Source organism: Camellia sinensis, chromosome 9, assembly GCF_055761805.1.
Source record: "Camellia sinensis isolate YWXY chromosome 9, ASM5576180v1, whole genome shotgun sequence".
In the NCBI taxonomy this organism is placed as follows: Eukaryota; Viridiplantae; Streptophyta; class Magnoliopsida; order Ericales; family Theaceae; genus Camellia; species Camellia sinensis.
The window spans coordinates 93,562,314-93,589,345 of record NC_138969.1 but is presented as its reverse complement, the minus strand read 5'-3'; the positions used below and the strand labels follow the sequence as shown (position 1 = coordinate 93,589,345).

The window sequence follows — 27,032 nt, the reverse complement described above, 5'->3', positions numbered from 1 at the left end:
GAGCAATAATGTAATCCAAGATCGTAGGAGTGCTGAGGATATATGCTCTAAGTCCTTTTGCTGCAAATTCTAACAAATTTGGGCACCAAAATGTAACTCAACTAGAGCATTTAAATAAATTGAACTTATGTTTTTTTAAAAAAAATTGTGTTTTCGTATCTTTTTTAATACTACTAGATTTTGGTCATATTGTTATGGAATATTATTTTCTAAAAATAAGACTACAAACGAGTAAAATCAAGGGGAGTTGGCCCAATTTTACATGTGCGCACATTTTTTTTGTATTAGTATTGCCGTCATCATCCTTCAGGTATTAATTTTTTTTGGACTGGTATTGCCATCAACGTCTTCCTGGTTTTCAGGTTCTCAAGGATGCCAGTGGTAGATTAAGTGTGAGAGTTTCAATTCTCAAGGATGCCAGTGATAGATTAAGTAAGAGTTTCAATTGAACTCAGTAATGTTACGCATCATAAAATAAATATCATAAAAAATTTTATGAAACTAATTAAAGGGTGATTACATAACATATAATAAAACACTATAACTAATTGAAGTATGAAAAATCTTCATAAAGACATTTCATAATATTTATTTCATGATAACTAACATTACTACTTTAATAATCATGCTGGAGCGAGCTTTATGAGCTTATTAAAGTTTGAACTTAATTAGTTATCAAACGAGAGCAAAAGACTTCTCAAACCAAGCGAAGGCTGGTCGTACAATTGTATGCAACCATGTTCATTAAAAAAATGTCACCTGACAGCATCTTAATCATTTTGATTTATTAAAAATAAATTTAAAAAACCACAATACCATAAAATCAATACAATATAAAACAAAAATTGTACTCCATTGCATCCTGAAATTCCTCGTCGAAGAATTACCAACAATAAAACATAGACAAATTCAAACCCAATTTTAAATACTTCAAAAAGCCAAGCAAATAACAAACACGTCATTGCCAAAGATGAACACTTACGATCCAAAATTGAAAACAAGGTCAAGCACCTCTCAGCAAAAGAGTATATTCTACTGTGTAACATAAATCTAAAACATTTTTTGGGGGGTAAATCTAAGACATGAGAACATGAGACTATTTTTTTGGATAAATCCATAGCACTACTTCAATTGCTTAGTTCTTCCAAGGCTTCTTCAAGTCTTTCGACTTCCCTTTCAGTTCAGAACTTAGACAATAGCATTGGCTGCACTAGCAATCCTAGGCCACAGGTCAGCACACTCCTTGCCAATTGGACCCGTAATAGCAGATCCTGAAACACCATGAAGCCAGTGGTTAGACACATACAATAGCCAAAAAAAACAAACTCACACTGGAATAAACAGTGAAGAAGAAATTGTTAAACAAACCCCTCATTTAAAGGTGGTGTGAGAAGCAGCAAGTCAACCGTGCAAGGAAGGTCTTTAATTTGAGAGGTCCCCCAAAAAAATTATGTTGGTATCCACATTACTTCCATGAATTGATTTACCATCCATAATAAGATATTTTGAATTTCATAAAGCTCAAATTTCCTTTGGTGAATTGGTTTCATTGAGGAGCCTCTCACCAAAACACCAATAAATAATTAATATCATATCAACAGCCAAGTTGATTGAACATGAACAATTCCCTACTAGAAATTCTTCGAAGAATATTCAAAAAATTATACTCAAAATACTTCTTGCTATTGCCAGAATCAATAATTTCAAAAATTCAAACCATAAGATATGACATTTTCTATTTAGTCAAACAATATAGGAAACATATAACAGCCCAGAGTAGGACCTTACAAGGACGCAAAATGTAACAACCACCAACTCTCCTTACAACAAGGCAAAGAAACAAGAAAATCACATACAGATAAACAATGCTTTAGTTTGGGATTTTAGTTTTAAAAAGAGAGAAGGGGAAGAAAAGGCTATACACAATTTATAGAAAGAATGGGCACTTCTACCAAATAGAAATATCAGAGAGACTAATAATAGGCCCAAATGCGACAAAAGACTTGTTTTTTTCTTAACAGTTCCAAACATAAAAAGGGTTGCAATAACGTATCAATCAATCAAATGTTCATGGGAATATCTCTTAATTTGGTTTAAAAAAATTATTGAGTTAAATTTGTTAAAATGATAACTTACCTTTCATTTCTCCTTTTGGATTGACGATGACACCAGCATTATCTGCAATAATGCAAAAAGTATATATTAGCAACATCAAAAAGAACATTCAATTGATTCTTGGAAAAGAAAAATAAATCCTCAGTTAGCAATCTAAACCAGCCAACTCAGCAATACAAAAGAAGAAAGGAAGCACCAAAAAGAGACTATTGTGGACCAACTTTAGATGCTTTGAAAAGCATTAATGCATCTGAAACAATATACATTTTTTCCCAAGCTAGTAATTGCATCAAATAAAGAACTGTAACGGCAGATTAAAGCTCATGGATATCCAAATAATTTTTTCTTGATCTAAGCAAACTTTTTTGTTAGAAGTTAGAAATGCTTGTATACTAGCAAGTAAGCCAAGTATTACATAAGAAGCAGAAAATTACAACAATACAATTGCAGTGCAGAGTGGGGAGATGAGATAATAAGACAATATTGATAACAAAAGGCATAAATACAACACAATTGGGTTTCCAATTGCTTATATGCACAACTACTTCCCAGAAAATGGTCCAATTGCATATATCAAACAATAGACATGTAAGGCCTAAATGGAGCAAATGTGATCTTGAGGAGCATCAGCACATCTGTAACAATAGACACTGTTGATTTTCCAGACATGTAACTGTATCAACCACACATAAAGGAGGATACCTGACTTAGTCTGGTGATATTTGCTCACTGTTGGAATGACTAAACAATCCAATTTTGGTTTTCTAAGAGAAGACTGAAGGAAAAGAGCACCAATCACACAGCAAGCAAAAGCGGCTTTTACAAACTAACTGAAAGTACCAAAAAGAGACTTTTGTGGACTAACTTGAGATTCTTTGACAAAAATTAATGCATTCAAAATAATAAACATGGGTTTTCAAGGAAAAAAGCTACAGATGGGAGGTTAAAAGAGATCCAATACACATAAAAACTTCCCCTAACTAACATAGATTCCATGCTCTTCATCTGCAAATTAAGCCTCAAAAGCTTGTAACGATCTCAAATTTATCGCAAAAACAAGCAAAAGACATGAAATGAGGATGGCCAAGTTTAAAATTTACACATTGACAATTAATTGAAGAGAAACCTTGCTGGAAAGGACAAATACACAGGTTAAATCAAATTAGTCCAAAAACCATAATAATCCAATGGTTCAAAAAAATAGTGTTCATGACAGATTAAAGAAGATGACGATAAACTCAGACTCACATATCCCAATCTTGACAGGGGTGATAAACAGATTTATCATCCAATATAGGGCAAGATTGGTAACGTGCATTTAGCTGGGTATGGGAGGTGTAGAGAAACCCTAAATAGATAATGTAATTCTCACACCACATCACCAGCCGAAATAACCAAGAAGAAATAGATTCCCCTTAAGCTCATTATTAAACCTAGATTACAAAATGAGAAAAGGGAGAATGAAAACCAAATAGATGTTTGTAGTAAATAATCAATCATGACAGTGAGGACAAAGGAGAGATTAAGAGACAAAAAGGAAAAGGATGAAATGTATCAGACCACGACAGAGCAGGTACAGATTAAGAGATAATAACCCACTCGATCTAATGATTGACATTTAATGTGGCTGGTCTCAAGAAGCACCAGATTATCATTCGTGAATGATAAATTCACTTATCAAGATGCTGCTATACCAGCATACATTCTTTTCCATATCATGTCATCCTAAAATTTCACAGCCCAGCAGAGACAATTGAAAAAGTAGATTTAAGAAGCAATACAGCTAACATACAATAAATTCCAATCAGTATGATCAACCAAGTTCATAAATCTATAAACAACTTGTATAAAGCAATGTAACTTATAGTCATCCAATTACTACCTAAACAACTCAATATTAAAACATTTAGGCTGTGTTTGGTTAGAGGAATTGATGAGAGAAATGAAAAGGGAAAGGAAATGCAATCTCACATTTTGTTTGGTTATAATGGAGAACACAGGGGAAAAGAAAGTGAGGGGGAAATGCAAATCCACTGTTTGTCTTTTTGGTTCACTTATCCTATTTTCTTTCTCCATTTCCCAACTCAACCAAACCTAACTTAGAATTCAAATCCTATCAATTCTTTCTCCTTTTCTTTCTATTTCACTTTCCCTTTCCATTTCCCTCATCAAATCCTCAACCAAACACAACCTCAAGAAGCATAAAAGGTGACCAGAAAAGCACAAAACAAACCCATTTCAAATCACAATCAGTATAATCAACAAGAAACATTAAATTAAACCCTTTTAAGAAGCATAAAAGGGTAACCATAAAAGCACAAAACAAACCCATTTGATATCACAATTAGTATAATCAAGAAGAAATTACCCATAAAAAAGTAACCACAAAAGCACAAAACAAACAGATTTGATATCACAATGAGTATAATCAACAAAAAAACATAAGTTTGATGATAGAGACCTTCGAAGTACATAAAAACACCGTCCTTTCGGCGCCAGGGCTTGCGCTGCCTGACGATGACAGCGGGCATGACCTTCTTCCTGAGATCAGGCTTGCCCTTCTTCACAGTGGCCATCACCATATCTCCTACACATGCCGAGGGCAAGCGGTTGAGTCTTCCCTTGATGCACTTCACCGAAATGATGTAGAGATTCTTCGCTCCGGTGTTGTCAGCACAGTTCACTGTCGCCGCCACCGGCAGACCCAGCGACATGCGAAACTTGTTCCCCGCCGATCCTCCACGCCCTACAATCACCCAAAAACCATGAAAACGATACATACATACATACATACATACACGTCGAGATCGAGAGAGAGAGATAAACTGACCTCGCTTGGACATTTTTGCCTGCTGAGTGAAGAGAGAAGATTAGGGTTCTGTGTGGAATTTATAGAGAGGGCTAGGGGTGGTTCTCTTTACACACACATTCCTCTTTTTACGCATCTTTTTTAATTCACACACCAAAAAAAAAAAAAAAAAAATTCAATTTACTCAGCACACACAATTTTATTCCAGGTATACCCATACACACGCTCCCAATTCACACACCTTCTTCTACACCAGCCAACAACGATCAAACCCTAACCCTAACCCTAGGCAGCAACCACCTTGCCGACGACGACACAGCACCGGCGACCCCCCCTCTCTCTCTCCTCTCGATTGCGAAAAGGAAGGCGACAACGACTCGTAGACGAACGGCGACGGCGGCTCGCAGACGAAAGGGGGTTCGGATGTTGATGGTCGAACCAGTGTGCTTTGTTCGGATGGTGATAGTCGAACCAAATTCATTGGTTCGATGGTTGATTTCCGAACGGAGGCGATTCATTCAACACTAGTAGTCTGAACGGCGGCAATTCCACGATGCCCGACGTGGTGGGGAAGAGAAGCGGGAAGGCAATGGGTTCGCAGATGAAAGGGAGTTGCAGTGGTGAAGGAAAAGGTTACGGCGGTGATAGAGGAAAAGAGAGGCGGCGGCCATGGAGGATGATGGTTAGGGTTAGGGTTAGGGTTAGGTTTTTGGACTGAAAGAGACGGGGGTTGGGGGAGAAGAGGAAGGTTATTTTGGTAGTTTCATTTTGGGACTGAAATGTAATTAAAAAAAATTCATTAAGTGCTTGTAAAGAGGGTAAATGGTGTGTGCAAATAGAAGCTATCGAGAGCTAGGGTTTGTGCTGGTGAGCTATTTCAATAAAATTACATAAAACACCTTCATCTTTTTGTGTATTATCAGGAAAGTACTGTAGAATTCTATAGGACTTCAACTTTCACGGATGTGTGGGATTTCAAGATTTAAGTAGGCCCATTATCTGGCATTATATAAAAGAGTATTTTAGTGGAAAAATTACAGCACAGTGAAAATAAAATAAAATATGTAAAATATAAGTAATTCTGTGATGGGTGCGAGTGAAATGCTTTTGCGTAAAAAACAACTCTCCCACTGAGATATAATTCCCTATATTTTAGTTGATTTTTTATGAAAATATGTGTAGAAAAATAAAGAGTATAATATGATAAATTATAGCGACTTTTGATTATATCAACCAAATACACACCTGACACCTGACGTTAAATCCTAATCAAAATTTCATGGCCTCATAAAATAAATTAAATTCGTTAATCCTGATAATAACTTTGAACATTATGGATTTGAGTTTCAAACACTAAAATCAAATAATAATATTGTAATGGAACCAACAAAATTATCTTCGAAAGTGCATCCATTTATCTGTTTGAACATTCTTATCAAAACAACTCTCTCTCTTTCTCTAAAAGTAATTTTATAATCTTCATATTATGTTTGCTCAATGTGTCTTGCCAAACCAATATTCACAGTACATGAGAAATTTTTGCTTTGTATTCACCTGAAGGGGAATATTGAAGTGAGCATTATGTAACAAAAGTGTGTTGATTAACATTTTGTTTGTTTGAGGGTTTTTGAATTTGGATTGTATGAGTGCTAAGAAAACTGAAGTAAAGGGAAAGAGCTTTTGGTTTGTTGGAGTAAGAGTTGGAATGAAATAATTATTCCATCATAATATTTAAGTTTATGATTCTACATCAAGGTAAAATTATAATCATATTTCGTTTGTATTAATTGCAAACCTTTTTAATTAAACTTTGAACTTTATTTATTTATTGTATTGCCACAATTATACGCTAATGTAAGGGTAAGCATGAGAGAGTACATTAAAAATTTGTTAATTAACTAGAAATATTGAAATTTTCATTGAAAATAAAAAAAAAAAAAATGTCTTATAAAATAACAAAACTTTTTATAAAAAATATTATCCTTATAATTAACTTCAGTCTTAGAGGCCTTTTTATCTTAGAGGAATTTATTTATTTGTACCCAAATCACACTTAATAAATGTTATAATTGATTTAGTAAATCTAATAATTGGACAACATTGATGACACTTCGGTTTTACTTTGAAATGAAAAAAGGACAAGAAGAAAATGAATTGAGACAAACTTAAGTGATAACGTAAAACAACGAATTTCCAATAAATAATCATATACTTAGGTTAATTAGTTTTTGCTACCAAATTTTTAAAACCAGGGCGGGACATAATGCCCACACTATAGAACCAAAGTTACAATGCAAGCCAAGCTCACAAAGCATGCAACCTGCACATTATCATGTAGCTTGTCTTGAGCACTTGAACAAATTGAATTTCCATTGAACCATCAAAGAGAAACAAGTCAATTTTCAGTTTAACATAGCCAACCAGTTAATGTGACAAGTAAACTCCAAATGATAAATTGGTTAACATGCAAGCAACAGCAACACAAATTTGGATTTAAAAACTTCAAAGAAATTAATGAAATCGGAAGTCTTCCTTCAGATCTGAAAATGCCCAATACATATATCTAAAATATAGTTTGCTATATATATGTGTGTGTATATAAATAATTCTGATAAAGGCCAAATCAGAATTCATTACAACTATTTGTAATAATATTCTATTAATCTATGTATATATATAATTCTATTAGCCTTTGCCACGGTATCATAAAGGCGAAATCAGAATTCATTACAACTATTTGTAATATGTATTTTCATCAATTATAAGACTGCTCTATAAGAGGGAGTGATTGAGAGAGAGCCACAGCTAGCTTCCTCAGTAATATTTTCCTTGTGAGCACTTGAAAATTCATGAACTGGATCTATTTCCTGTACCGCAAAATGGAAAATGCGATTAGAATTCAATCCACATAGATTATATTAAAAAAAAAAAATTAATAAATTTGGTTCAACGCCATTCACATGTTTCTCAAAATAAAAGATTTATATTAAACCTAACAATTTTTAGTATTACTTGAATCAACAGGAAACTAAAAGACTAACCTCTTACAACAACCAGATGTCAACCACATGCGTACTCTGCTTAAGCAACATATTGCACATACAAATTTAAATAGTAATGCACTAATTCAGTATCATTAGAAAAGTCATGCTCCAACAATAGGAACGTTTTTGCCCATTTTGATTGAGGAGTACGTTGTACTTTGAGATTTATAAAAAGGTACAGATGGTATGAAACTATAAAACTCCAAACCCTAATCAAACTTTCACAGTAACGAAAACAACTTTTTCAGCATTTGCCAAATGCATTAACTTTTTTAGCAATAACTTTATCCAAAAAAGTAAAAAAGAACAAAAAGAAAAAAGCTACTAAAAAAGCATTTGCCATCAAATTTCTAAGTGCAACAAGCATTTCAGTCACACAGACTCCCAACAAGTGAAATGATCAGTTTCCAGAGCCTCAAACAGTCAGGAAATGCTACCAAGAAATATACTGCTTATTATCTTCCATAAACATACACTCATGAAGCACTAGATTCTGCTGTCCATAAGAAGAACAAAAAGGTAAATATTTAGGCTTTATGGTTGCAGAAATATATACTAACTCTTTGGATGTTTCACATTTCGGCAAAACATGCTTTCGCAACAACAATGGAATGCTTTCACTGGATGACTATGATCTTTGAAGTCGATACCGTAGTCCTGCAATTGATTGTGTACAAATTGTTTACAGCCAATAGTAAAGAAATATGGATAAAGAATTGAGAGAAAATAATAAGGATTCAGCCCTCAAATTTCAAATTTGAATTTTTAATGAAATTATTCAGGTCATGAGCATGATTTAATATGGATAACGGATTTTATGTTGTTCTTTAAGTCATTGCCAAGATAAATGTTTCCTGTCTTTTACTTTCCGCTACGTTTATTATAGCTATATAGATGCACTTGAAGATGAAAATTTATCAAACTTGCCGAATACATTTTAAAAACCATGTTTTAATCAACATATATATATATATATATATACACGTGTGTGTGTGCGCGCATAAATGTACACGTTCACAAAGCATCTATATCAACATAAGTAATCAAAATAAAAAATCTATTATGTTGATATAGTTTACGTAATAATTTGTTATATATAAATTACCAGTAGAATATTAAGTTCACAAGCAGATAATAATTAAATTACAACATAAAAAATAGTAATTACACGATAGGGAATAGTTGAATGACAAAACTCAAAAAAAAAATGAGGAACATGAGGATTTATGTTTTCATCAAGATGTAAAATCTAGACTTTTTGCAAAAAACATTAAAAAAACATATATAAAAATATAAAACATAGAAGAAAAGTTTAAGCCAGTAGATTAGAAAATCCAAACATAGAATTTACAGATTCATCTACAAATTGTAATGAATTTAACTTGAACCTAGTGCAATTAGGTAGAAACAGTGAATCTATCCTTCATTAAGAAAAATAATTATTATAAAAATAAATAAGGGATAAAAATATATAAAAAAGTAAAGTCATACCTTAGTAGTATATAAAACAAGTCTTAAATTAGTTGATTCTAAGCTCAAACTCAGATATTTGAGGTAGCAAAATATAAATCGAAGCTTGGAAGGGGTTTTTTGGAGCATCTATGTTAAATGGATCAAAGCTGCATCTCAATGAGCACAGTACATATATACCACCTACTTACCCATGTTAACTCTTCCAAAGCATCAACTTTTCTTGTTGTGAAAAAAGCAAGCTACAAAGAAATAAGACAATATTTGGATTAATCCCCAAAATTTGCAGAGAGAGAGAGAGATTAACAGGAATGAAATGCTAAGATTCCATACATGATAGTAGTGATGGTCCGGTGTCTCAACTTCAACTGGGATCTCAACCAAGTTAGCATCAAAACATCTAATCAACAAAATGCATAATTCAGATACATAAGCTTTCAAAAAAATCCTTACTAAAAAAAAGACGGAAGATTTTTTTCCCTCTCATAAAGTTAAACAAAGAGTCAACATGACAATGTGACACTACATAAAAGTTCATGACAAAATCACAAAACTAAATAAATGAGAGAGAGAGAGAGAGAGAATAGGGAAAACAAAACTACGTGACTAAAAACTTACCCTCCCAAAAAAAAGGAAAGATACTATAGGACTAAGATTTAATAAGTACTAGGAGAGATTTGTTGCCTACAGCAACTGATTAAGTAGAAGAATATTAAAATCATGGATGCATGAGAACTTTTGTTTTTTCCCAAACTCATTCTTTCCTCTTCTTGCTTTCCCTAATTGGAGAAAGTTAAATGAATTTCTTGTGGTGAAATGTAAGAGCCCCCTGACATAGATATCAATGTCTCCTCTGAAAAGTTGTCATTTACTCCACAATGATAGAACCTTCATGTGCAGCAGCTAAATGAGCCTCATGTTTCTCAGACAAATGCATCAAAATAACCAAATTTAGCGTAAAACCAGCATTTTCTGGACAATATTTATTATTTTCAGATTGATACTCATGGCAAAGCATTGCAAAGACACGTGACATTACAAAGGTATTTACTTACAGCATTGAAGTACCTGTGATTGAGAAACCTTGCAACATTTCCATAGACTGTTGCATCCAAACAGAGAGCCTCTTCATCCTTTAGCACACCCTTTGAACCCCAGTCTGCATCTAGTAGCACAGAGCATGTGTGCTTCTCTCTTCCACTCATTTGATTATTTCTCTCAAATAGCTCTGTGTTGGTCACAATTTCTCCCACATATTCGCATACAAAAGTACCTTTCGGTAAGTCCTCAAGTGTCCTAACACCCCAACCTTTTTCGGGTGTCATAAACACCTAAAACATCAAGAATGCATATATGTAATCTTTACTATGAAACGTGTCTTTTACTTGAAAATATAAATCTTCCAAGGAATTTGTAATAAATTATTGCACCATTTTAAAATTTTAAGTCAAAGAAAGAGATGTTGAAGATCTGACCTGCAAATTCACTGTTATGCCTTGCTGAACCAAGCGGTTTCCACACTTCATACTGCATCCGCATTTGTACCAGCACTCTTTTATAAATTGTCTCACTAAATGGCCCTTGCATGGGCCAGATACCCTTTTATGCTTAGACCTTTCTAGAGGGCAATCTTTGCAATAAAACAGGCGGTGCTGTCCAGGATCACAGTTCAGTGAAATACATTTCTCCAGAAACTTCTCCTCAACTAACCTGCCATGTGTGTAAGCAAACTCACCCCCTGTCACACCAGCACAAGCACAAGGTACGATAAGTGACATACAATCCCCAACACAATTTGAACAACAATTGTCATCCGATATACGAGCAAGAAGGAACTTCACACATGCATTTTCATAAGCTATGTTCCTTGGAATGTAGTGGAATTCTGGCAGACACTCATCGGTAATTTCATTTACCAATGAGATTTTAGCATTCTCTGCACCTTTGGTAATGTCATCAATGTGATGTGAAACCTTTAAAGGATCAAGACATGAGTTGTGTTTCTGAACAACCACCAGACTGCTTGGATTCGAAGGTCCTAAACTTTCCAGTGCCTTAATCTTTATATCCCTTCCGCAATAGCTATTCCCATTTACATTCAACTCTGTAATGTAGTTAAGAACATTGGAACTAGTTGAAGTAAGAACCCTAGGAATCTGGGGAAGCACCTCAATAAAATTCCTAAATCTAAATGGTTCGTTTGGAAAGCTTGGTGGAATGCAGAAATTGCCTTCATAGACTCTGCCACACAGAACATCTTGTGCACTTAATTTCTTAGATATAGCAAGTGATGATGTTAAATTTGTGGATCTTACTTGTCCATCATCAGTACAATTGGTGCCTTCTGCCAAGAAGCATTCACAGACATCTTTCATCAGCTTCACCACAGAGAAACCAGGTTCAGTAATTCTGTATGTTTTAATATATTTCTCCTCCACCAATTTCAAAACTGCATCTAAACTTGGAATACGAAAACCAGATTGCTGAGAAGAGTTACAGATCAGGGAAATTTTCACATTTCCCTGAGGAGAGGAAGCAATGTCAAATTGTGATGAATCTGATGCACAATCATCGCCTTTGTCCTCTGTATCCAGCTGTTTATATTCCAGGAGCTTCAACCCATTTCGTTCAACATCAAAACAATTCTCATTTGAAGAACCATCTTCACATAATAACAGCAGAGTGGGAGGAACTATACAGAGAAAGTCACCAGTCAAAGGTGCATCAGTTAAAATCCAAACATTTAATATATAAAAAAATGACGCAAAGCGATGGCTATTTATATGACTCGAAAGCACTATCATATTTGCCTGAAGTTTCAGAATTGTTAAAAGGAAAAAGTAAAATAAAAATGAACCCAATCAGCAGAATAGAAAGAACGAAAGAACGAAAGAAAGAAATCACAATCATATTAGGTTTACTGCACGTGGAAATCAAATTTATTGCAGTATAGCGCCAATCTCACTTTCAGCAGCAAGGACTATGCCATATATCAAAAAGAGACATCAACAAATTTTCAGTTTCGGGCAGCACAAGTAGCTGCAAATGTAGAGCATTCCCTCAATCCAATAAACTTACAATGAAATGCCGTCAACCCAAGAAACTTATAAATAAAATAGTGGCTATTTAGACTAAAGAAAGTGACATCATCAAACAGATAATTCAATATTTTTTTTATCTTTCCCTTTTTTTTTATACTGTTAAAACTGGTGGTAGTAATATGCAGGCACATGCACATGCATGTGAGTGAGCCTTACCTACAACTTCAGAATTTAGTTGCTTTGTTCCCAAGAATTCCCCGTCATTTTCTCTAACATTTGAAGAACTCCCATTTGTAAAACCATCTTCATGTGCCAAACTGAGAGGAGCCGCTGCATGCACAAAGTCATTTGGTGAATACAATGCAAATCAAAAAGCAAGGACATTTAGATAATATGCATGAACTTCTAGAAATGCAAAGGAAGAAGAACAAAAATAATTAATTGGCCGAAAAAAACTTGAAACAAAGAGATTGTGATCAAATTGAGACACAGAAATTAAACAACAAACACAATCAAAGTCAAGTTGCTCCCATGTTAATTTCACTTGCAGTACAAGGCTTTAAAAGGTGCCAGATTTTTTTTTTCTTTTTATTTATTTATTTATTCTTAAAAATAGATAGAGTAGCCTTAATTTCACTTGCAGTACAAGGCTTTAAAAGATGTCAGATATTCAACAATCCAGAATTTTAATTTTGGGACATGCAGAACCACCTCGAAAGTTAGAATTCCCTTTTTCCTACTTCAGCTTTAGACGATGCTTGTTCACACATGTTGCCAAAATGATATGCCAGTTGACCCAGAAACATACATCAGATGATAAACTTTAGCCAATCAAAACCCACCTAACTTGTGTGAAAAGAAAGAAATCAGCATACTGCTAGCTAACTATGTTCGTTAAAATCACTTGCTGCCATGGCTTTAATATGCATGTGCAGTGACAGAGAGCTCTGAGTAGCATGACCAATCATTATCGCGGCAAACAACTTTCCAGATCTAATGAGAATCATAACTACAGAATTCAATCTTCTAGAACGCCTGTTTGATATTTTGCAAATGTTAGCTAGCTACTAAGATAGTTGCAAACCTGGGCGGACAATAGCAAGAGGAACATCAAACTGTGGCAGCTCATCAGCATCTCTTTCACGTTTGATAATAACAGCATTGTTATGATGTTTATCAAGCACACTCTCCTCATCAGAAAGATCCACAACAGGTATACCTTTTGGCTCTTCATAGGAAAAGCATTGTGTGTCTCTTTCGCATTTCAATTTTTTCCCCTTTTGAACAAACTGAAACTGAGTTACCTCTTCATCATCTTGCACATGTGTTGGAGATGAAAGATGTTCAGGTTTGGTTCTTCTGTCACTAGAGAACTGCTCAGATGGACTTGATTCAAATTTTTTGTCTACGAGACACAGATGAGGGGACACATCTATTTTCTCCTTGCAATGAGTTTGAGACACATAAGCCTCCTTTGGTGTCCTTCCGAAAGTTTTTCCAAGACCTGGGCTGTGATTACCAGCAGAGGATGAAGACTGATCTGTTTGGCCTCTCAATCGAGTTCTTTTTAATGGTGGTTCACTTTCTTCAGGTTCAACTTTGGACCAAGATTCATGTTTTCTCGTTTCCCCTTTCTACACAGAATGAGAAACAGATGAAATAAAATTGAGAAGGTTATGAAGTATGACCAATGAGTCCACCTTAAGTGGCACATAATACAAATTATGGGTTTAACATTATCACAGTTCTCTTCCACAATGGGTAAATGAAAGCAATGAAATATGTAAAATAAAACAATAAGCTCTTAAATAAATGAGCAACCTGCAATGCTAAAAAATAATCACGTAAACTCAAGCGAGAAGGCACACCTTTGGGATCTCGTGGTCAAACAAAGCATCGATAAGAACTCTGTAGTTTTCATCTTCAATAAGCTTCCAGTTTTTGTTATACACGTCCAAAAGATTCTTTAAAACTGGTTTAACGGTTTCTTCAGAAATGCCAATAACCTTCATTGCCTTGCAGGCCTTTGCAATTTTTGATCTTGGTGCCATCACCAATATGCCAAGTAAAACAACTCAATGTCGAAAAATTATAGCCCCTTACCTTTACTTACTACCATGGGCCCTGAACATCAAAATTTTTAAAATAAGTGAAAATAATATCCCAAACAACCAGATAATTTGCAGAATCATGAAGAATAAAAAAAATAATCATCAACAAAAAACAGAAAAACAATAACTCTGTTCTCAGCATAGAGAAATTTCTTTGGAGAACAGGAACAGGAACAGGAACAGTCACAAGCACAAATTCACCCAATGATACAAACAGATAAGTATGGGCATTTACTAAAAAATAAATAAATAAGAGAAATGAAGAAGACATCAACATAAGGACAACAAAGATATGCAAATTACAGGAAAAGAAAATGTAAAATAAAACAAATCCAGCCATAAACCGGAAATAATCAACAAAAGCACATTGGCATCCTATGGGAATGAAATAAATAAGATTTCCATAGCAACTGAAGCAGTGAATAAAATGGGATTCGGATGGCTTCATTATAGAAAATGGAATCATAAGCATAAATATGGCTTAGCATAAAAAGAATTAAACGACATCTCAATAATCAAGTCATAAATGGAGAAGCTTACATGAAATGATAAAATTTTACTTCAAACCCTATTCAAATTAATCTCAGCTCATTTCATCAGTCATGTGGAATGGACAATACAGTGAATTATTTGCATGAGACACTAATCCTATAATCCTAAATGTTGAATGATCTAAAAATGAAGCATACAACTGAATTGATCTATAATCCTAAATGTTGACTGATCTAAAAATGAAAATAAACCAAGAAATAAACGTTTTTGACATTCATAAGAAAATGATATGGCACAACAACCCTGTTATTATGTCTGACTCATCAACTATATATATTTTGTTATCAACAATTGTTGTGATTGATGAAGCTTAATAAATATCATATATCACAGGACTTTTAACACATATTACTACTATTACTCATCATCCATTTTGTTTATAGCCTAACAAGTATGGAATTGCTGAAAAATTTCTGTGTGCTTGATCAATCTAGGCCACGTACGCCATATCAATTATTACTAATGAATACACGTTTGACATGTGTTCACTGCATTTCCAAGAGGATTATATAGCAAATGCTCTTATTCAAAGTAACTGCTAAGGAAATCCTAGTAAAACACACTCGAGCTTTCATCTCCTGACGATCTCATTCAACCTCCATCAAACATCAAAAAGGACTCGCACAGAACACACAAAAAAAAACAAAAACAAAAACAAAAATACACACACATATTTTAGAATAAAGCCATTCAAACACAAATGTGCAAACCCTTTAAAGAAAATAGGGAAAAGAGGACACCCATTTGCTCTGATAATAAGAGATATGTTTAAAATCCCAGCATTTAAAACACCATCCAATGGATCAAAACCAATGTAAAATGCAATGCATATCATTACTGCCTCCAACCTGATATTGTATCAAAAATTAAATGAAATAGATAAAAAAAAATATGGAAAAAAGTTGTACAAATATATATATACACACACCCACAATCACAAGCACTAAAGCAACCCAAAAAATAGATGAAATGCAAACCCACCTAAACCCGCCATCACCCAAAAATAAGAAAAAATTTAAAAAATAAATAAAATATTTGCCTTCAAAGAACGTGAAACAAAACCCAAGTTGAACAAAGTAAAAATAAATAATAAATAAATCTCACTAGTAGAAAAAGCCTATGGTCCATCTTCTTACATAATAAACAATATCCTATAATATAATAATCCAGATATATGTATGCAAACATAAATATTAAATATCCATTTACAAAGAAATATAAAATATTACAAATAAAAAAAGGTTCACCCACGAAGTTGATGCTAAGTTGCAGAGATTTCAACGCAATCATGGTTGTTAATGTTATCAAAAGTTATTATAAAATAAAAAAACAAAATTTCAGATACATCCAAAGCAAATAATGATAAATAAACTAGCAAACATGAGTAAATCAGTGCTAAAATAAATGAAGAGAGAGGTTAGAAACAAACCAACAGTAAAGATAATAAAATAAGTAAATTATTAGAGCCCCAAATGCAAAACACTCAAAACCCTAAGTGGGTTTTCAAGGTTTTTGTGTTGGATCTGATATATTCCTGAAGTCAATGTGATCTTCATGAGGAAATTGACTGAGAAAACTTTTATTTACCTATTCTATTTGGATTTGTTTATGAAAGACTTTTCTTTGGGCACAAGAAAACTCATTCAAAAACTTGATTCAATTAGAGAGGAGAATATTAAGAAGGTAGAGAGACGATATAAGTTTTTGATTCAATTAGAGAGGAGAATATTGAGAAGGTAGAGAGAAGATATAAAAGAGAGTATATAAAAAATTTGTGACCTAGAAAAAGTAAAAAGTGGTCATGAAAAATGATGAAGACTTAGGGTATGTTTGGTTTGAATTTCTAGAGTGATTTTGGGAAAAAAATTTAAAATATTTGTTTGGTTTGTAAATTTTCCAAAACAATTTTCAAAATCATTTTCTCTCCTTTACCTATCAATCAATAACTTTTTCTCTCTCCTCTCTCCTCTCTCATTCTCAATTACTTTTTCTCTCACACACATCTACTCAATTAAAACAAAATGTCAAATCATTACAAACTCCCAAACTCTAAAACTACTTTCAAAATATACAACCAAATAAACCAAAAAAATTCCTAAAAACTGTCTCCAAAATAATTTTCAAAAACTACTCTCCCAAAAACAAACCAAACAAGCCCTTAAAATTTGAGACTTTGTGATACTTTGTGCTTTTAAGTGTTGTACACTGTTTTTCAACATCGTGGGTATTAGTTTAACTTTTCATATTCTAAGGCCAAGTATTTGGGAAGTTCAAAATAATCCATCTTTTCATCTTTTTATCTTTTTTTCATCACATCACCTCTCTACTTCTGTACACATCTTTTCGTAAAAAGACAAAAAGTGCACTTATTTAGATCATCCCAAACAACCCCTAAGTTAAAGGAGTTGTTTATCCATAAAAAGTGGCCATGCAAAATGGTAAGACTTAAAATTTGAGATATTTTTGTGATACCTTGTGCTTTAAGTGTTGTACATTGTGCTTCAATATCTTAGATATTAGTTTAACTTGTGATATTCTATGTTTATGGGTGTCATTAAGGGAGTTGTTTACCCATTATCTAGTTTGGGTAAATTATAGTACTTTTCATTTCTACATATTTATCTAAATTTCATTTTAATTTTTGTTGTTTTAATTTGTCATTATGTTTTTTTCTTTTTATTGTTAATTTTTTATATAAGTGTCTATTGTTAAAAATTCATAAATTTGAGTATCTAATTTGAACGACGTAATCAAATTGAAATTAAATTTAAATTTAAAACATTAGATTAATAGGATTAAAGAATCAAATTGCAGGTACAGGGGTGGGTAAGTGTTATTTACCCATTTAGTTTCTATCTCTTCATTTTAAGCAAATTTAATGATTAAAATAATTTTAAATCTTCTTCTCTCTTCCATAAAATAAAAATTTGGCACTTTTTTTGGTTTTTAGGTGCTTTATTAACTTTTTTGCCTCAACTTGTATTTGATGTTTATTTTTTATTAACACTGAGAGGGTATTTTTTGGTAAAAATTGGGCCGAGCTGTGAAATGTATTTTGTGGCCCAAAATGCCAAGGACTGGGTAAAAAGGCTGAAGTGTTACTACGGCCCAAGAGAGGTCACTCCGGCCCAAGCTGTTAAAGTTACTCTGGTTCGTAGACAATAGATTTACTCCGGCTCTGAGGAGATGGTGACTTACTTCGGTCAAAAGAAAAGATGAAGTTGCTTCGGCTAAGGAATTGAAAAGCTGCCTCGGTTTGGACAATCTGAGTTAGTCCGGTCTCAGAAGGTAGTCCGGTCATTATGAATTCGGGGTAGGTCGGTCGGAATGTTGCTATTCAGTAGATCGGTCCGAACATACCACGGTTCGTGTATGAGAGAACCGAGATGTGGTGTAGCACAAAGAAGAACCAAACTACTGTTAGTACGGCCTACTTTGTGGCTCGGCATAGCCAGTTTTACTTCGGTCATATGGTAGTTCGGCCAAAGGGAAAACCATCCCACTTGGTTTAAGTAGTGGGGGAGGGTGTAAAAGGATAAGCACTATCCTTAGGAGTATGAGTCCTGGGAGGACTCTGCATGGAGAAATACAAGTCCTACTAGGATTGTGCCACGGGAAACTTATAAAAACCCACAAGCACCACCTTAGAGGAGGTAATTGAACACAATTCTTTCTGAGAGCATAAAACTGTGTCTATTTGTCAAGCTTACTGACTTAGGCATCGGAGAGGTTTCCGGCACACACCCGCCGGCTAGCTCACGTTTGTGTTTTCAGGTGATAAAGCGACGTCGTACGGAGGAGCGTGGACTTGGTCAACAGGATTATACGAGGAGAATTATTTCTTCCCCGTACAATTGGCGCCGTCTGTGGGAAAAACAGACAAGAACAAAAACCTCTTGACTAAGCTTCTCCTTTCTCTCAAATCAATGGCGCACATTGAAGAACTACCGCAGTCCGCCGTCGACGGACTAACTCCAGACGGGGGCGCAAGGCGTGAAGGATTACCCTCTGTCCCTCCTATGGCAGATCTGGAGCCCCAACAACATAACTCCAGGAGGAGTGGCAGGGGAAGGCGGAATAGCAGCCCTCGTCACTCTCAAAGTCCTGACAGGCAAAGGAGGAGGATTGATCCTCAAGCCCTGGAAGATCGCGTAAAGGAACAAGATGAACTAATTCGGAAGATGGCGGCGGACATGGAAGCATTAAAACGCCAGATGAAGACTAAAGATGTGGCGACAGGAGAGGGGCGCAAGCACAAGACGCCCCCTCGCCACTCAGAGAATCGTAGTAGGAATACTACACCCTCCCAAGGAGAGAGCAGAAGTCTCAGGTCAGGCGACACTCATTCCTTATCTTCCAGGACTCGTCACTCCAGGTCTGAGAGGACGAGATCCGAAAGATCATACACAGAAGGAAGCACGTATTGGCCTTCACATTCACACCAAACCAGATCTAGACAAACAGAGATACCCAGGTCATCCGACTTACGAACCGTGCTCGAAGAAAAAGCACGATGCAAGGAGGATGCCAGGGCAAGGGATCCACACCGAGTTTCGGCCTTACAACGGTTGGTTCCTCGGACGCATGGAAGCGTCGAGGTTGGAATGCCAATACCGCGACCGGCCTACGAACCAACGGACAAGGCATTGGCAAGACTACAGACTTCGCCGTTTGTCCCAGCAATCGAAAACGCGCCCCTACCATCAGGCTTCCTTCAGCCGAAATTCACCACATATGAAGGGAAGACGGACTCGTATTCACACTTTCGCCACTTTCGCCAAGTCATGGCTGTGTACAGGCGAAACGAGGCCTTAATGTGCATACTCTTCCCGTCAAGTCTTGCTTGGTTCGAAAAGCTCCCAGAGGGCAGCATAGCCTCCTGGGCCCAATTGGCAGAAGCATTCGTAACGAGGTTTCGAACAAACACTAAAACGCCGGTGGAGATAGACCAGTTACTCTCCATCGACATGGGTGAAAAAGAGACCCTCAGATCTTACAATAGTCGCTACTAGGAGACATTCAACCAGATTGGAGACTGCCCCACCAATCTAGCCATTGCGCAATATAAAAGAGGCCTTCCAGTAGGGAACAGACTAAGGGATTCGATTACCATGACGCCACCCCTCACCATGGAGGCCCTGATGGAAAGAGTGCATCAGCACATCAGGGTAGAAGAGGATGGCGCACGCGCAAAAGCAAAATCTAGTACAACCACAGTACAAGAAAAGAAGACCTCAGCAAAAGTCAATACAGTAGATCGGCAGAATAAAAGCGGGCGTGGCAGACGAGATAACGGAGAAGACCCAGACAAAAGATGGTTGAGAATCCGCACTGCCATAACAACTGTGTTCAAAAAACCAATATATCGGATTCTGAGCAAAATAAAAGACGAGCCTTTTGTCAAGTGGCCAGCCAAGCTAGGGGAAGCTCAGAAAAATTACGACGACAGATCATGGTGCACCTTCCACAAGGAAAAGGGGCACCGAACTGAGAATTGCACGCCACTAAGACAGCACTTGGAAGAATTGGTGGCAGCAGGCCACTTGGACAAATACATTGAAGGAGGGACGCAACCGGCCCCCCAAGATCATAATAACCATCCCAACAGAATGCCAATCGACGCCCCACCACAAGGCATCATCAATGTGATACATGGAGTCTTTGAACCTGAGCGTGTATGCGAGCTCAGGGGATCAATAAAGAAGGCTGAGCACTTCAGGGAAGTGTTAAGTGCCCAACCTGCCGCCAAGAAGGGGAAGACAGAGGCAACAAATGTCATGTCCTTTTCGGATAAGGACTTGGATCGAATATACTGTCCTCACAATGATGCGCTGGTCGTCACTCTCCGAGTCAAGGATTTTGACGTTAAGCGGATTCTGATTGACCAGGGTAGTTCATGTGAGATCATGTACTACGACACATTCAAGCAACTGAAGCTGCAAGACAAAGACTTGGCGCCTGCAGTTTCTCCCCTGATTGGATTCAACTCCATGCCAGAGTGGCCTGTCGGTAAAATAATCCTTCCAGTCAGAGCAGGGAGTGTAACAAAACAAGTGGAGTTCTGGGTATTGAAGGTCCCCTCCACATACAACATCATCTTGGGCAGAACATGGCTGCATGCCATGCGTTCGGTAGCATCGTCATACCATCAGGTAATGCGGTTTCCCAACGACACCGGCATAATTGAAGAAGTCTATGGCGATCAGATCATGTCCAAACAATGCTTCGCCACAGTGAATGGAAGCCGAGCTGCCAAAGGATACGTTCATTCGGTGGAAGAACCAGAAAGTAATGAACTATTCGCGGACGTCGGCAAAGAGGCTGATCAGAAAGCGGTGGAGGACTTGGTGGAGGTAAAAATAGATGAGAAGAACCCGGATAAGTTCTTCTTGCTTGGCTCATCATTGTCCAGCACTGAGAGATTAGAGGTCTTGGAGTTCTTGACCTCTAATATCGAAGTGTTTGCCTGGACACCCTACGACATGCCAGGAATTGACCCAAACTTCATCAGTCACCAACTCAATGTCCACCCATCCGCCAGACCAGTCATTCAACGCACACGCAGGTCGGCACTCCACCACGCCGAAATAGTGGCGGAGGAAGTAGGCAACCTGCTGGAGGCAGGAGCAATAAGAGAAGTGCACTACCCAAGATGGATCTCCAACACAGTTGTAGTGCCAAAAAAGAATGGTAAATGGCGTGTCTGCGTCGACTACAAAACAGTCAACAAGGCGTGCCCAAAAGATAGCTTTCCTCTACCAAGGATAGATCAACTGGTGGACCTAACGGCAGGGCACAACCGACTTAGCTTTCTGGATGCATACAGGGGCTACCACCAGATCGCCATGCATGAGCCAGACCAAGAGGTCACATCCTTCACAACACCAAGGGGGTTATATTGCTACAAGGTCATGCCCTTCGGCCTAAAGAACGCAGGGGCGACATTCCAAAGGATGGTCACCAAGATGTTCGAACCATTGTTAGGCAGAACAATGGAGGCTTACATCGACGACATGGTGGTCAAAAGCAAGAATGAGAATGACCATCTTAAAGACCTAGGCGAGATGTTCCAGATCCTGAAAAAACACAAGTTGCGCCTTAATGCGTCCAAATGCGCATTTGGAGTTGGGTCTAGCAAATTCTTGGGCTTCCTGGTGACCAACCGAGGTATAGAAGCAGACCCCTCTCAGATCAAAGCAATCCAGGAGTTGGAGAGACCAAACTCAGTCAAAGAAGTGCAGCATCTCACTGGTATGGCAACTGCGCTCAACCGGTTCATAAGCAGGTCATCAGACAGACTACGACCATTCTTCCAAGCTTTAAAGGCCAAGTTTGAGTGGGATGAAGAATGCGACCGAGCTCTGGAAAGCTTGGAGGAGTACATGTCTTCCCCACCACTACTTGTTACACCAGTACTTGGTGAAGAACTCTTTTTGTACCTGGCAGTCTCTCAGCACGCAGTCAGCGCAGTGTTGGTTCGTGCAGAAGGAATACAACACCTGCCCATCTTTTATGTCAGCAAGACATTGTTGGGAGCCGAAACAAGGTACTTGCCCTTGGAGAAACTAGCATTAGCATTAATGATGGCATCCAGAAAATTGGCGCACTACTTTCACGCCCACACCATAGTCGTCCTCACAGCCTTTCCACTAAAAGCTCTGTTCGAAAGGGCGAACTTTAGTGGGCGAATTTTGAAGTGGGCAGTAGAGTTGGGACAATTCGACATTAAGTTCCAACCCAAGACCGCAATAAAAGCCCAATCTTTGGCAGACTTCGTCGTAGAGTTTACTCCTGGAAGTCATCATATCTGCCCAGTCGACCTAACTGACACAACCGAACTAGGGACGGAAGTTGACGCCGGAATAACGCAACCCCTAGTGGAAGGCAGTCAACCAAGCACCAAGCCAGACCATACTAAGGACAACAAGGGAGAGACAAACAAAGGCTCACCAACAGTTCAAACAGAGGACAAAGGACAGACAGCCAACATGGACCTTGAAGAAAACACCATTCTTGACCTCACGACATCATCTGATCCTTCCACTTGCTGGAAACTATTCGTTGGAGAGATGTGGAAGCTCTTTGTGGATGGAGCATCCAACCGACATGGTGCAGGGCTTGGCATAGTCCTCATCTCTCCAGACGGCCTGGTTATAGAGCAAGCAATCAACCTTGGCTTCCCAGCATCCAACAATGAAGCGGAGTATGAGGCGCTTCTCGTAGGACTCAAGTCAGCACACTTCATGAAAGCAACCGAACTAATGGTATACAGTGACTCTCTGCTGGTGGTAAACCAAATTTCTGGCGAATACGAAGCAAAGGACGACAGAATGGCCAAGTACCAAGAGTTAGTCAGAACAGAGATCAAGAAGTTTGATGTGGTAAGGATAGAACAAATTGGCAGGGAGGAAAACAGCCGAGCGGACGAGCTAGCAGGCCTTGCCTCAATGGCAGATACATCAATCCCTCATCCATTACTCATCGACTTCTTACCAAGACCAAGCATAGAAGACCCCGAAGCAGAAGAAGTATGTTGCACAGAATTAGGCCCTTCTTGGATGGATCCCATCATCCTCTTCCTAAAAGACGGCATCCTACCAGAAGAGAAAAAAGAAGCTAACAGAATAAGGACAAAGTCGCAACGATTTTGGCTATCTCCATCTTTGGCATTATACAAGAAGTCGTTCTCTGGACCTTACCTCAAGTGCGTTCATCCCAGCAAAGTAGAAGCATTCCTGTTCGAAATACACGAAGGGGTGCGTGGAAGTCATCAAGGGGGAAGATCGCTCGCTTACAGGGCTATTTCACAAGGATATTGGTGGCCATATATGCAAGCAGACTCAGAGAAATATGTGAAGAAGTGTGAAAAATGCCAGAAATTCGCACACCAAATACATCAACCAGCAAGAGAACTCCTACCCTTAACTAGCCTATGGCCTTTCGCAATGTGGGGCTTGGACATAGTAGGACCACTTCCAACAGCACCCGGCGGCAGAAAATTCTTTCTCGCAGCAACAGACTACTTCACAAAGTGGGTGGAAGCAGAAGCATTGGCGTCAATCAAAGAAAAAGATGTGAAGAAGTTTGTTTGGCAGAATATCATCACTCGGTTTGGCATACCAAAAGCACTAATCTCAGACAATGGTACTCAGTTCGACGGCAGAATCTTCAGAAGCTTTTGTGAAGAGTACAAGATAGAATTCTATAATTCCACACCGGCATATCCTCAAGCAAATGGGCAAGCTGAAGCATCAAATAAAGTCGTCTTGGATGGACTAAAGAAAAGGCTAGAGAAAGCAAAAGGCAAGTGGGCAGATGAACTCCCTCACGTCTTATGGGCTTACCGCACCACGCCCCGGCGATCAACTGGAGAAACACCATTCTCCTTAGCTTATGGAATGGAAGCAGTGATCCCACTAGAAATTGGCCTCCCCACAATTCGAAGCGAAAATTTTGACCCAAACTTAAATGGAGAAGCCATAGCCTTAGAACTCGACCTTGCAGAAGAAAGAAGAGAAAGAGCACTAGTCCACATTGCCTCATACCAACAAGAGTTAATCAGAAAATACAGCAAAAAGGTGCATCCAAGACAATTCAAGATTGGGGATTGGGTACTACGCAAAGTAATGGGAAACACCTTGATCCCAGGAGACGGCAAGTTAGGCCCAAATTGGGAAGGTCCTTATAAGGTGGTTGGGTTAGCAGGCAAAGGGGCATACCACCTAGAAGACAAGGATGGCAAGGCAATCCCTAGGCCATGGAATACGGCCAATCTCAAGTTATTTTACTTTTAGCTTTTCTCTTTCCAACATATGTAATTTTTTCTTCCTTCAATAAAACAAACAATTCTTTTTCAGCACAAGTTATTCTTTGTAAGAGTTAGCCTTGGTATAGATTAGGTTTAATACAGGCATTTTATTCTAAGTTAGCTGGAAAAACTAACTTAGAGGTTGGCTGGAATAAACCAACACTTGTTACTCTTCAGCCGAAGTAAGGGTATGGCTGAAGAGTGGTTGGCTGGAATAAACCAACTCTTGTTACTCTTCAGCCGAAGTAAGGGTATGGCTGAAGAGTGGTTGGCTAGAATAAACCAACACTTGTTACTCTTCAGCCGAAGTAAGGGTATGGCTGAAGAGTGGTTGGCTGGAATAAACCAACTCTTGTTACTCTTCAGCCGAAGTAAGGGTATGGCTGAAGAGTGGTTGGCTGGAATAAACCAACACTTGTTACTCTTCAGCCGAAGTAAGGGTATGGCTGAAGAGTGGTTGGCTGGAATAAACCAACTCTTGTTACTCTTCAGCCGAAGTAAGTGCATGGCTGAAGAGTGGTTGGCTGGAATAAACCAACACTTTGTACTCCTCAGCCGAAGTAAGCATATCGGCTAAGGAGTGGTTGGCTGGCAAGTATAGTTTAACCATCCAAAACCGAAATAACAGTTGGAGTAATAGAAGACATTACAAAGCACAGTCATACATATCACAACCGGAATAAGAGTTGAAGCAAATTTTTCATTCACTAAAAAGTCATTACAGAAGGGCACAGCCCGGTTACAAAGACAAGGTAACAAAAAAATAGAGAAAAAAGTACAAAGTCAAGAAAAAAGATCTTCGATCTCGGCGTCGAAGGCAGCATCGGCGTCAACCTGAAGACCGGTTTCGGGCGCAAGGACGTTTTCAGAAGGAAGAATGGTTTCGGCCGGAGCCACGGTTTCACTTGGTTGATCAATAGTTAGATCTTCCACCATGGGCTCCGACCGAACTACCTGATCTGCATTCACAACCGAAGTGTCCTCAGGGGCAGAGTCTTCATCAGAATCTTCATCGTCTGAGCCCTCAAGGAACTGCTGTTGCATGGCTTTGGCATATTCCATCAGGGAGTTCGGTATAAAGTAGGCTGGAGGGTTGAAAACCTCGGTCTGAGGATCATGACCGAGCTTCTCAACGGCCCCCCTCCAGCCGCACTTAAAGAACAGCTCCTTGGCAGCATTGCATTGTTGGGCATAAGCATCCTCTGCCCTCTTGAAGCCTTGTTTGTCAGCTTCCTTTACCTTCTCCTTTATTTCGGCATCTTTCTTTCTTTCGAGCTTCAACAGCTCGCGCAAATACTTGTCCTTCAGAGCAATGGCAGTCTTTTGTTTTTCAGCTTCGGCCGAACTAACCATTCCGGTCAGTCGGCCGACCTTACCTCGGAGTTCGGTCAGTTCCTTTCTGGCCTCTTCCAGTTCGGCCGATTTCGCCTCTGCCTCTGCCGCTGCTTGCCTAGTCACTTTCCTCAGCTCCAGTACTTTCCTATGGGTGATTTGGTTTTTCTGAATGGCCTGACAAAGCAACAACTTCCCTTTAGCCGAAGAAAAAGTTAAAAAGAAAAAGAAACATAAACAGAAAAGCGACCGAAGTTACTAACCAGAATCATGGATTTAGTCGCAGACCGGATGGACTTGAGCTCGGTGGTTAACTGTTTTTGGTGATGCTCCATGTCTTTGGGCAGACACACACTCTTGGCCAGATTGATGGCCAACAGGTGGTCTTTCTCAGCAACAACCGAGTCTGTATCTCGAATGTCTCGGTCGTTGAAAGTAAGTTTTGGTGCCCAGCTACCGACGGTTCGGTCGGAAGACTCCGGTTGGGGGCTTGGTGGTAAGCTCGGCTAAATAGCAGGTTCTTCTTCATCAACCAAAACTTGTTCAGTTTCGGCAGTTCGGGCACGTTTGGTTCGGCGGGAAGAGGATGGCTGTTGAGAAGGGAGGGCCACAACGGCAGGCTGCGATTGACTGGGAGGCATTACTTCGGGCCTAGTTGTTTCGGTGAGAAGGGCCCTAACTCTGCTCCTCTTCGCCATCTCTTCTTCAGCGGTTAGTGGGACAAGTCTTATTTCGGGCAAAGTTGGGTCC

At 38.1% G+C, this 27,032-nt stretch overlaps 2 protein-coding genes across 4 annotated transcripts; both read right to left on the bottom strand.

The window, feature by feature from the left end:
- Positions 1–834: 834 nt before the first annotated feature.
- Positions 835–5,078, bottom strand: LOC114266198 (large ribosomal subunit protein uL14). Its single transcript, XM_028207081.2, has 4 exons — positions 4,946–5,078; positions 4,577–4,861; positions 2,137–2,178; positions 835–1,271 (listed from the first exon to the last, which is right to left on the bottom strand). Exons 1-4 carry the CDS (start codon positions 4,956–4,958, stop codon positions 1,189–1,191), a joined length of 423 nt encoding a protein of 140 aa, XP_028062882.1. The 5' UTR covers positions 4,959–5,078; the 3' UTR covers positions 835–1,188.
- A 2,338-nt stretch (positions 5,079–7,416) lies between these two features.
- Positions 7,417–16,899, bottom strand: LOC114266199 (putative inactive histone-lysine N-methyltransferase SUVR2). 3 transcript variants are annotated; one of them, XR_003630584.2, is made up of 10 exons: positions 16,572–16,802; positions 14,348–14,603; positions 13,564–14,113; positions 12,696–12,809; positions 10,914–12,130; positions 10,494–10,769; positions 9,772–9,838; positions 9,630–9,680; positions 8,529–8,625; positions 7,417–7,791 (listed from the first exon to the last, which is right to left on the bottom strand). XR_003630584.2 is itself a non-coding variant. In XM_082887300.1 (10 exons), exons 2-10 carry the CDS (start codon positions 14,528–14,530, stop codon positions 7,772–7,774), a joined length of 2,562 nt encoding a protein of 853 aa, XP_082743426.1. In that variant the 5' UTR covers positions 14,531–14,603; positions 16,730–16,899; the 3' UTR covers positions 7,417–7,771. The 3 variants fall into 3 exon arrangements, 2 of the variants coding, with proteins under 2 accessions (XP_082743426.1, XP_028062885.2); XM_082887300.1 differs by having other exon boundaries at positions 10,507–10,769; positions 16,730–16,899; XM_028207084.2 differs by having other exon boundaries at positions 10,507–10,769.
- Positions 16,900–27,032: the final 10,133 nt, after the last annotated feature.